Source organism: Pinus tabuliformis, chromosome 8 (assembly GCF_031772625.1).
Source record: "Pinus tabuliformis cultivar Carrire ecotype Pingquan chromosome 8, CPIR1, whole genome shotgun sequence".
Classification (NCBI taxonomy): domain Eukaryota; kingdom Viridiplantae; phylum Streptophyta; class Pinopsida; order Pinales; family Pinaceae; genus Pinus; species Pinus tabuliformis.
In genome coordinates, this window is record NC_142294.1 from 654029193 (window position 1) to 654040879 (window position 11687).

At 36.6% G+C, this 11687-nt stretch overlaps 1 protein-coding gene across 2 annotated transcripts; it reads right to left on the reverse strand.

Annotated features, from left to right (window-relative positions):
• Positions 1 to 2677: 2677 nt before the first annotated feature.
• LOC149237253 (cold-responsive protein kinase 1-like) lies at positions 2678 to 4263 on the reverse strand. Of its 2 annotated transcripts, XM_089366798.1 has the most exons (4): positions 3992 to 4263; positions 3768 to 3907; positions 3445 to 3655; positions 2678 to 3162 (listed from the first exon to the last, which is right to left on the reverse strand). In XM_089366798.1, exons 1-3 carry the CDS (start codon positions 4092 to 4094, stop codon positions 3485 to 3487), a joined length of 414 nt encoding a protein of 137 aa, XP_089222924.1. In that variant the 5' UTR covers positions 4095 to 4263; the 3' UTR covers positions 2678 to 3162; positions 3445 to 3484. The 2 variants fall into 2 exon arrangements, with proteins under 2 accessions (XP_089222924.1, XP_089222925.1); XM_089366799.1 differs by lacking the exons at positions 2678 to 3162; positions 3445 to 3655 and having other exon boundaries at positions 3663 to 3907; positions 3992 to 4255.
• Between the last annotated feature and the right edge of the window lie 7424 nt (positions 4264 to 11687).

Genomic DNA, 11687 nt, shown 5'->3' on the forward strand with positions numbered 1-11687 from the left:
TCCCACGTTGTCTGTTCATCTATTCGGGTGTGTTCTGCCCTATAATGCCATGTAGTAGCCCGCCTGCCACTCCTGTGGGAACCCCGAGTTCTGTCCACCCACAAAGTTTCCCACAGTCCTGTGTTCACTACTGAACTGCACCCTGTTCGTCTACTGGTAGCTTTTCCTTCCTTCGCACTTTGTTCACTCTCTGAAGTTGTGTTATTTGATGGTTGGATGATCCTCAACCACTCCACATGACTCTATATTTATATGTCATTTGTGCGATGTGTTTTCTCCACGAACTGTCGTGTCCCTTGGTTGCACTACATGTCAACGCACCCATGTGCAACCAGCTGACCTGTGCCTATGCCCACACATGTGATCCTTCGTTTATTTCCACAACTAAGCCTACTTGTCGCCGACGCGTCCATTTGCCCAGTTTACTTGACCGACTTGTTCACTTATCTGTCGGTTCACCCGTCACGCATTCGACCAACTCGTTTGACCACAACTACGTTGCCCAACTCGCCTGCCAAGTAGACTTGCCCAACTCGTTCACTCACCTGGGCACTCATCCATCCGAGCACTCGTCCACCTGCGAACTTGACTCGTGTCGCACACTCACCCGGTACCCGGTTGACTCACCCAGTCCATCCCACCCGTGTTGCCCGTGTGCGCCCGCCGTGTTGGGTGGGCGCCTACCTGACGCCTTTAATTGAACACACCCGACCAACATGCCTTTAATTGGACGCTTTTAACCAAAGTCTCCTCAAGTTGCCTTCGACCAAATGCCTCCACTCAAGTCGCCTTTAATCAAACACGGGCTCCTGTCGCATATCTTGGGCGTGCCCGCATGTTGGGCGCTTTCCAACTCAAGGCCTTGATAGGTGATGTGTTTAGTGGGACCCACCTAGAAGGCGTCAACTAATGCGAAGAGTGAAAGCCCATTGGGTAATCAACGACATAATAAAAGTTTATATATATATATATATATATATATATATATAGATATTGATAAATCAGTAATTAAACAAAAAAATGTGAATTACCCCATTCCTCTAAAAGTAATTAAGGGGTCAATTATGTTACAAATACTGAGTATTTGTTATTACATATACTTTCGAATAAAGAAAATATTTAAACAAAAATTATGATTTATAATTATATTAAATTTTTAATTAAAATTTTATTAGATAAAAAATTATAGTATTTTTTTAGAAATATTTAAATAATGCAAATGAGTTAACTCATTTTTAGTGTGTCTATTTTGAAATAGGATTTCTAGAATATTAATTTAATTATTAATAATTAATAAGCAAATGATTACAATTTTAATATTTGATAAAATCTATAATATTGTAACAAAGTCTATTTTAAAATTTTTTATAATAAAATGAGATGAATCTACATGATTAAAAAATTATATATATATATATAACTTATTAATTAATTTTTTTAATAATCATTATAATAATAATAATAAACTTATAATTTAAAACTTATAATTTAATTGATTTTTACTACTTTTAAAATTTTTGATAATACAAAATGCATGTAAAATAATTTTTTTGATGTTGATCCACTATTTAATTTTTTTTATCAAATAAATGTTTAGTTCTTTTATAAATATTTATTTATAAAAAAAATTATACATATTTAAAATGTATATAAATATTTATAGACGGTATTAAATCTTCAATTCTTTTACAAATATTTATTTACAATAAAATTATACATAGAAAAAATTATAGATGTTATTAAATATTTAAAATATGGATGGTATTAAATATTGAAATCTCCCATGCTAGTATCAAGGATGAGAGATACCATCATATACTTTGGACAAATTATGCTTCACAAAGACAGCTCAGAAGATACAATTGGACACATCATTCTCGACAAAGACAGCGCAACCATAAGATGCGACAAAAACAATTCACAAGATACTCGTTGAAATGAAGTAGCTTCGATAAACCCAAAGCCAACTCCTGCCTCGTCATAAACAGCACAGCACTTGATTAATAGTCAAAGAGCATATACATACATATATATATCTCCATAATTCCCAGATTTAAAAACCATTTTTCATGGCTGAGAAGAGTACACGTATCTCAATAATTCCCGGATTTAAAAAATCATTTTACCATCACTCAGAAGATTACACTCTGCAACAAGAGAGGATGATGCCATTGTGAAAAAATGATGCTGTGACAAGATAGGATGTTGTCGTCTCATAATAAAAATATTTCCAAAAGGTATTGACCGATTTTCACCTAACCGGATTTCAAATAAAATTTATTTAAATGAAAAAAAACAAAAATTATTTAAATGAAAAAGAAAGAAACAAATAGTTTCATGAAAAAAATAATGGAAATTTTGATATGATTTTTGATAAAATTTCATAGAATTTTTGGAAAATTTTGATTACACTAGTTACAGTTGTCAAGTTTGATGATTTTGGGTGCTCAAACTATTGATTATTTTTTATTGCATTGAATCTATTTCTACTATAAAAATTAATTCAAACATTTTATTGGTAAAATATTTTTGACAAAAGAAAAAGTCTGGATTATTTTTTGACAAAAGAGAAAGTCCTTATTACTATTGAAAATAACCTTCAGGGCAAAATTATGATCTTGATAGACAATACTGATGGTGAAAAACAATTCAAACACTCTATTGGTCAAATTTTATGAAAAAATGATCCAAATTACTATTGAAAATAACATTCCGGGCAAAATTGTAGCCTGCCTTTTCTTCAACTGTCCGCCTAAGGCGTACTCTGGCACCATGTAACCTCAGCAGAATTTCATATGCAATCAAATCCCCACAACCTAGCCGCCTCAAAATTGCAAGATCCATATTCAGATATATGAGTTGTAATTGATTCATTTGCTCTAATTTTTTTAAAACAATTAGTCGGGTACAGTAGGAGAAGATTCTTACAAAGTTCCTGCAACTCTAGTGCTAACGTGGTTTTGATCTTCTGCAAAGAATCTGGCCAACCCAAAGTCTGCTATTTTGGGTCCGTGTTTATAATCTAGTAAAATATTGCTTGCTTTAATATCTCGTGGACGACCCGAATATGAGATTCCCCGTGAAGATAGGCCACACCACCTGTAGTTCCAACTATGATTTCATACCTCTCTTTCCATTTAAGTAGATGACGTTTTGTTGCATCTGCAATGCATCACACAGATACTGTAAATATATTATCTGCAAGCTACATATATAAATAAAACAATCTTATGGGCATATGAGAAATAATATCTGTAAGTAGGATTTTATTGTTTTATGTTTTGATGGTAGATCCTTGATCTAAGTTTATGAGGAGGATGCATAACAGACACCTGTTCTAATCAGGTTTATTTAATAAAAAGATGGTGTTTTTCTTTCGACTCGTAAAAAAAAATACAATAAAGCAATCAAAGATCCATCCAGCGATTAAGAACAAGTGTATACCGAATAAAATCTTGTCAATACTACTGTTCTGGAGGTATTCTTAAACTAGTAACCTTCTGGAACCTTCAACAGAGCAATCAAGCAGTTTCACTAGATTCTTGTGCTGAACACGACTGATGAGATTTGCTTCATTCAAATATTCAGCATATGCTTGCCTTGGACCCATAAACAGCAGTTTAGCTGCAACCTCTCTGCCATTAGGGAGAACCCCCTGCAGATCCACTCACTTAGAAACCATTTTTATTCTCCATTTTTACATGGAGCTGCTGCTTTAAAATATCTAATTCTATATGAAATAATTGAAACAAATATTGAGCTCTCACTTTAAAGACGGATCCAAACCCTCCATTGCCAAGTTTGTTCTCTGCTTCAAAATTGGAGGTCGTCTGTCTCAGAATGCAGTATTTGAAAATGAGTTCTGGATTCGCTATAGTCGGCGTTACGATAGAATCTTCCTCTTCACCTGGGAAAACAATTACAAGGTGTCTATTTATATTGCGCAAAGGTAAGCAGACGCATCAAAGATCCTTAACAGTGAAAGATTTACCTGCAAGTTCAGGTTCTCCAGTTGGAGAAATCCCTTCCCAACATTTCAGAGGAGAGCAAATATTCCGTTTCCAAATGCCTATGACTGCAATTAAGACAATCATAGTGGCTACTACGCCCAGACTGATGCCCAACACGCTAAATCTTTTACCCTTTGAAAATCTACACAAAAAGTGTCAGTAACCAGGAAGCTCTGTTTTAGTTCACTGGAAATAAATGAAACCCTACAAAACCCAAATAAAAGAAACCCTGGGAAACCCCTATATTCCTCATGTGGATAAAAAAATATGGGCCGAGGACACAGGCTTTCTTGTGGTGGCGGCTATAGAACAGAGACGTTGAAAACTTCATAAACCTGGTAACGCAGGCAGCAGGTCTTAGTTCTGAATCGTGCCCCAACAGCTCCAGTTTGGCATGAGAATAAATATTCCCATGTAAAAATTACACCCGATCTGCAGCCAGTTCAAGCAGATCTGCCCAACACTCCGCTAAGCCGCAGGTATTCTCCATTAAATCAGAAGGGGCGTCTACTGTAACTGCACCGAAGAGTTTGGGGTTTGGTGCAGTTTTTGTGGTGAGTTTGAAGTGCAGGACTTTTCACAGCATTTGTGTACGTCGCAAAAATTTATCGGCGTACTCTGAGATGGGCACGAATTTTGGCCTTACTCTTAATTTGTCTTAAGCAGGCAGAAACCTATCCTAACTAGGTTGCTTTCAATTTTTTAGTAGGCAAAAACCTACCCTAACTCGGCTCCTTTTTTATTATTTTTATTTTTTTTTGGTTTGTGTATTTTTTGTAATTATGAATTTTATACTAACTCGGTTGCTTTTAATATTTTTTAAGTTAGGCAGCAACCTATCCTAACTCGGTTGCTTTTTTATTATTTTTATTTTTTTCATTTATATCTTGGTTTGTGTTTTTATTTTTATTTATATCTTGGTTTGTGTTTTTATTTTTATTTTTTTTAATTATGAATTTTATTCTAACTCGGTTGCTTTTCAATTTATTTAAAGTACACAGAAACCTATCTTAACTCGGTTGCTTTTCTTTTTTTAGTTTTCTCATTTATATTTTGGTTCGTGTTTTTTTAATTGTGAATTTTAGAACGGATGTCTTTTTTTAGTTTTTTCGTTTATATATACATATATATATATGAGTTTTTCCATTTATATTTTAGTTTTTTCATATATATATATATGAGTTTTTCTATTTATATTTTTGTTTGTTTGTTTATTTTAATTGTGAATTTTAGAGAGTGTATTGTATGTCAAAATATTTTAATTTTTAGTTAATTTTTAAATTTTTAAATATTATTTTTAAAGTTTATTAAAGTTTTGGTAAAGTTAAATAATAAATTTAATTTTTTTAATTTGATTTTTTTTAATTGAATATTTTAAATTTGAATTTTTATCAGTGGATTACTAAATCAAATTTTTAGAATAAAAAATTATTTAAAAAGAAACTGTAATAACAAAGTGTTTTCATAAATTAATTATCTTTTTTTTTTCCCTCAAATTTATGGACTTTTCCATATGAATATTTTTTTTCCCAAAAGAAACTTACCATTATATTTGGGCAACAACTTTGCATGTTACACTGATTTTTAGCTTTTTAATTTCTTCATATTTTTCCCTTGCCCATTTTTATTATTAAATAGACTTTGTTCAATCATTTTCCTCAATAAAGGTTACCTATATTATATATTTTCACAATTCAATTTTAAATGCAATATAAAAAATAAAATTTAAGTCAACACTAAATAAATAAGATTTTCTCTTTTGTCTTTCATAATTTTAATCATAACTTTTAAAAAATAAAAATAAATAAATAAATTAAGAATCTTGTGCAGTCACACTTAAGCTTTTGTGTAACTAAATTTTTTATTCTAATAAACTATATTGTAAATTTTTATATTACATTTCTTTGTCTTCTACCATATATTATTTATTTGTCTTTGAATTAGGACGAGTATAAATTAAAGTTAAATAAATAGTTTGTTACAATAATTAACATTTTAAAATATTATTTATTTTATTTATAGGATGAGTATAAATTAAAGTTAAATAAATAGTTTGTTACATTAATTAACATTTTAAAATATTATTTAGTTTATTTATATTGTATATATACATTATTTATATTTAATGTAAAGATACTAGACATTGTAATTTCCCCTCCTTATTTAGTCTCATAAGTTAAAGATAGAATAAAATGTGCACAAGCACATTTCAATAAATAACAAATTATGTTGTTAGAGCTAATGTTTCATCCAAAATTATTTATGCACATATCTCGATTTTGCTCCAAAATTATCTAGTCTATTAATTACTTTTGTTACTTCACATCATTGTATTCAAATTTGTTTTATTATTAGATTTATGAATTTGTTTAAACATTCAATAATTTATATAAATTACATTTTAAATTATATATATATATATATATAACGGTGCTACACTACATATTGCACTTGTTAAATTATAAATTTGAATGATGTAATTGTAAAAATTTAATGTTTTTTTAATATTAAATTTATTTATATATTTAAAAAATAATAAAAATTATAATCTTATTTAAAATTATATTATCAAATTATAATTAAAAAATAAAATTATATAAAATAGAATTTAAAAATAAAAATAAAATAATTAAACTACATTTTCTCAATATTTTTATTTTTCTCCTAGATGAAAGACGATGCTGCTCCTGCTAGGGTTCCTGCGCAAACTCTGATGCCCTAATCCTCTGTGCACACTATATTGAAGCTCGGCACCTCGGGCTTCTCTGCTGACTCTTTCTCCTTGAATCCGCCCTCTAGAGGGGTGGGCACCCCCCCCCAACGGTTCCTCTTCTGATAACTCTGCAAGCGCAGACACAAATGCCAGTCCTGGCTCCACCCCATTGACCACCCATGTTATCAATCCCGCTATCGACAATGCTTGCAACACTGCTACAAGCTTCGTGGCCGCTAAAGACAAAGGCATAGACCAGAATGCCTCGACGTCATTACCAAAGGCGTCCTCTGCTACATGCATCCCCAAGACTTCAGAAAGAACCAAAATAGATCTCCCCAGTCACCGAATCAACGGCCAAATCCAATATATGAGGGATCATGCCCTCATAGGCAAGTTCTTAGGACTCTGGCCTACTGAAAAGGCCTTGCAAGGATGGATTGCTTCCAAATGGAAGCCTAAAGGACAAGTTACCCTGCAGCTTGGTCCCAAAGGCTTCTTCACTGCTATTTTCAACTGTCTGGAGGATAGAACTCGTATCTTTGAGGGAGGCCCATACTTCTTCAACTCTGCAGGCCTGTACCTTCATGACTGGATAGAGAGATTCAATCCAGACAAAAAATATTTCAACTGGGCTCTAGTATGGATCTGTATATACTCTCTTCCCCTAGAATACTGGGACGAGGAGACCTTAAAGGACATAGGCAATGGCCTGGGGGTTTTTATCAAAGTCGCTAAGGAAACTAAACACCGAAGATACACCTCCTATGCCAGGATCTGTGTACACATGCATCTGGCCAAAGCACTCATGGACTCGGTAAGTCTATTTCATGACGATTTTGAATGGGTTCAAACAATAGACTACAAGCATGTTCCATTTCGTTGCAGGAAATGCCATGAACATGGCCACCTATTCAGGGATTTCCCACTGAATCTTCAGTCTAAAGCCCCTGTCACTGAGACTAGCAAAGATGTTGAGGGATTCACAAAAGTCACCAGTCGAAGAAAGCATGCCAAGAAATCTCCAGTCGCCCTAGATAATCTCAAGAAACCTGAAATAAAAAATAGCTTCGAAATCCTGACCTCTCAAAATAACTTGGAGGATCACCTTTCTATCCCTTCTTCTTCAGATCCACCTCCTACTTCTTCCCCCCTCTTCCAAAATCTTCAGCTCCGCTCTCAGCCTCCGATCTCACCATCATCCCCACCTCTACCTCCTCTGATAATAAAGATCAAGATACAACCCTTCAAACATCCAACATGGAGATAGATGCAGCTCTAGCTCTCAGTATCCATCAAAATCCAAACAAGGAAGAACAGAACATACCAATACACATGGATGAGGAACCAGAGAGTATAGATCTGGGAGATCTAGACATTCTCAGCCTGGAAACAGCATGTCGACAGAAAGAATTCAGTGTTATACCCCTCGGAAAATCGAAAGTCTTGAAGTAGTTTTAGCCAGAGCACAGCATAACAAATGTCTTGGTATTCAGGCAGGCAGTCCTTGGGATGGAAAAAAAATACTGAAAGAATCGAAGAAACGCAGGCGTAAAACGGATCTGCAAAGGACCATTATTATTGGAGAAATGCTGGTGGAATCTGGTAGATTCCCCAAGCTGACCAAGTTTTTCAAATCTCTTCCCCATTGTTCCTCATGAAGCTCATCTCATGGAACGTGAGAGGGCTTAATAGTCCTGCAAAACACAGAATGTTAAAAAACATGATCCAGCAATATAAGCCTTCTTTAGTCTATCTACAAGAAACAAAATGCAATAGCACTGCACTGGAAAAGATCCTAAATAAAGCCTGGCCTGGATGTCGTTCAGTCTCAGTGGATGCTTTAGGGGCTTCAGGAGGGCTAGCAATCATTTGGAACCCTCAAGTTCTCTCCCTTCATGATTTTCACACCTCACACTACTTTATTCAGACAACTTTCCACCTAATTGGGACCAATATCCATGGTCATCTCTCTAATGTGTATTTCCCACAAGATTTACAAAAGAAGTTGGATCTGCTGGACACTCTCACAGCTCTCAACTCTGTCAGGAGCTTTCCCCTTTGGATTTGCGGTGGTGACTTCAACATCATCACAGCTTTGGAGGAAAAATCAGGAGGAAGATCGAGGCTGGAAGGAGACAGCATCGGCTTCAAAGACTTCATCCATAGAAATCAGTTAATGGACCTACAAACTTCTAATGGTATGTATACATGGACCAATAAAAGAAGGGGACCACAGCATATAGCCTCCAGGCTGGATCGATTCCTTATGTCGAATAATGCCATTCACCTGGGTGGGGACTTTCATGCCTCTATCATGCCTCAAGTGGGCTCTGATCACTAGCCCATAATGCTACAATGGTCGCGTCCGGGCTCTAGGTGTAATAGACCTTTTCGCTTCGAATCATTTTGGTTTTCACATCCTAACTTCAAAGAAGTAGTTAACGATGCCTGGAAATCCTTCACTCCCCCTGAAGGAGCCAAGATGTTCCAGTTTCAACAAAAGTTAAAACACCTCAAACAAGCTCTCAAATCATGGAATCACACTCAGTTTGGTAACATTTTTGACCATCAGAAAGTGTTGGAGCAGCAAATGAATACATTGCAATAGTGTATTATCTCTGAGGGAAGAACGGAAGACTATGCGCAACAGGAGAAGGCCCTCTTGACCAAGATTGAAACATGAGGGCAACAAGAAGAGACCTTGTGGCGTCAAAAATCCAGGGTCAAATGGCTTAAGGATGGGGAGAAAAATACCAAATTTTTTCACAGGTCTACTATTCAAAGGAGAATGCACAATAACATCACCTTCATTAATAAGCGGCAAGGGGAGCGACTGGAGGTGCATGAAGAAGTGGAACAAGATTTCAAAGAGTACTTTTAGGACATTCTTTAGGAGCCTTCGGGCTGCAGAAATCAGGCCATTTTATCTATTACGCAGCATATTCCAAAAATCGTTACGGCAGACCACAACAATATGCTTCTCCAACCTATCTCTATGCAGGAAGTGGAGGACGTTGTGGCCCAACTTAAGGATGGCAAAGTGCCTGGCCCCGATGGCTTCACAGCCAATTTCTTTCATGCTTTCTAGGAGCATATCAAAACAGAGGTCTGGGAGCTTGTGGAAGAATCATGATCGATGCATTGGATCCTTCCTTCCCTTAACACGACCTTCATAGCGCTAGTACCTAAAGTGGAAGAATCCAATACACCTGATAAATATAGGCCCATCGCACTCTGCAATGTAATCTACAAACTCATATCTAAAGTCCTGGCGAACAGGCTCAAACCTCTTCTCCCTCTCCTCATTTCGCCAGAGCAGACAGGCTATGTAGAAGGGCGCCAGATTCTGGACAGTATCATTCTCTCACATGAAGTGATCCATTCACTCAAGATTCTAAAAAAGCCAGGTATGATTCTCAAGTTAGATCTTTCTAAAGCTTTTGATAAACTCAGCTGGACCTATATTAATCAAATGTTATTAGCATTTGGCTTCTGTGCTACTTGGACACGTTGGCTTATGAATCTTATCTCCTCCCCTTGTTTCTCCATCCTTCTTAATGGTTCTCCTTCCTCGCCCTTTCGTCCCTCCTGGGGTATTCGTCAAGGCGACCCTCTCTCCCCATTCCTTTTTGTTCTCATGGCCGAAGGCCTTAGTTGCCTTCTTCATTCTGTTATCTCTTCACACTCCTTAAAGGGCATTTCTCTTCATGGTCAACCCCCCATCTCTCACCAACAGTTTTTCGATAACAATATGCTTTTCGGCCATCCATCAGTTCAAGAGGCCTCTGCCTTCAAGTCCCTACTCAATCTCTTCTCAGAAGCTTCTGGCACCACCATCAATGCTTCCAAATCCCAGCTCTTCTTCTTCCACACTCCCATTCTTACTCAGAGAAATATAGCCAGGATTTTGGCCTTCCCGATCGTTGTGCTTCCTTTGAAATATCTTGGATCTCCCATGTTTGACTCAGCCATCAAACATGCTTCCTGGAGATCCCTCCTTGACAATTTAGAAACCAGGCTCTCTTCTTGGATCTACCGCTCGCTCAACATTGCTAGCAGGCTTATCCTAATCAAATCCGTTCTCCAAGCCATGCCTCCGTACTTATTTTCTATATTGGCAACCCTTAAATGGGTTCTTAAAAAAATTCGCAATATTCAAAGAAACTTTCTTTGGGGTTCCTCAAGCCTCAATAGAAAATGGGCTCTTGTCAAATGGACTGAGGTTTGTCTTCCAAAGTCAGCTGGTGGGCTTGGTCTAAGGGATCCCCTCCATAACAATAACACCATGGGCGCCCGCATATGGTGGAACTGGATCTCCAAACCGCACACTCCTTGGGCACGTCTCTGGCAGGCCAAATATGCTCCAGGCAATCCACTGGAGGATCTCATCCGCATCAGCATGACCACCCCTGGCTCGTTGATTTGGAATGCGGCCAAGCAACATAGTGCCTTTATTCAAGCACACAACTTCTGGGAAATCCATTCGGGTACCACAGCAAGATTTTGGGAGGACTCTTGGCAACAACTTCCCAAACTCGCCTCTCTCTTCCACAAACCCAAGTGGAAAGCTACTATGCAGCACAATGATCAAATCCATGTCCATCAATTTTGGCAGCAGCAATCCCCTCAAGGTTTTCAACTTTGGAGATCAGCTGGCACCTGGCAGGAGGAAACTTATGAAGAGATCGATCAAGAGCTCAAACTCAGGAAAATTAAACTCTCTGATCAAAAGGACAAAGTGCGATGGGGATATACACCCAAAGGTATGTTCACTACCAAGGAAGCATACCAACTTCTCTATCAACCCACGCAGATAATAAAGGATCAGCTATGGGATTAGGTTTGGCAACCAAGCATTTGGCCTAAGGTCTCTACTTTCCTTTGGCTACTAAGAAAACAACGGATCCTCACTTGGGACAATACACAAAAGTGAGGATTTACTTGGCCTTCCAGATGTCCCA

Excerpts from the sequence above, each read along its gene's own strand:
- LOC149237253 (XM_089366798.1), bottom strand. The coding sequence starts at position 4,094 with ATGATTGTCTTAATTGCAGTCATAGGCATTTGGAAACGGAATATTTGC. Across the intron at positions 3,908-3,991 it reads TGGAGAACCTGAACTTGCAG|GTGAAGAGGAAGATTCTATC; the intron begins GTAAATCTTTCA and ends TTGTTTTCCCAG. Across the intron at positions 3,656-3,767 it reads GGTTTGGATCCGTCTTTAAA|GGGGTTCTCCCTAATGGCAG; the intron begins GTGAGAGCTCAA and ends GTGGATCTGCAG.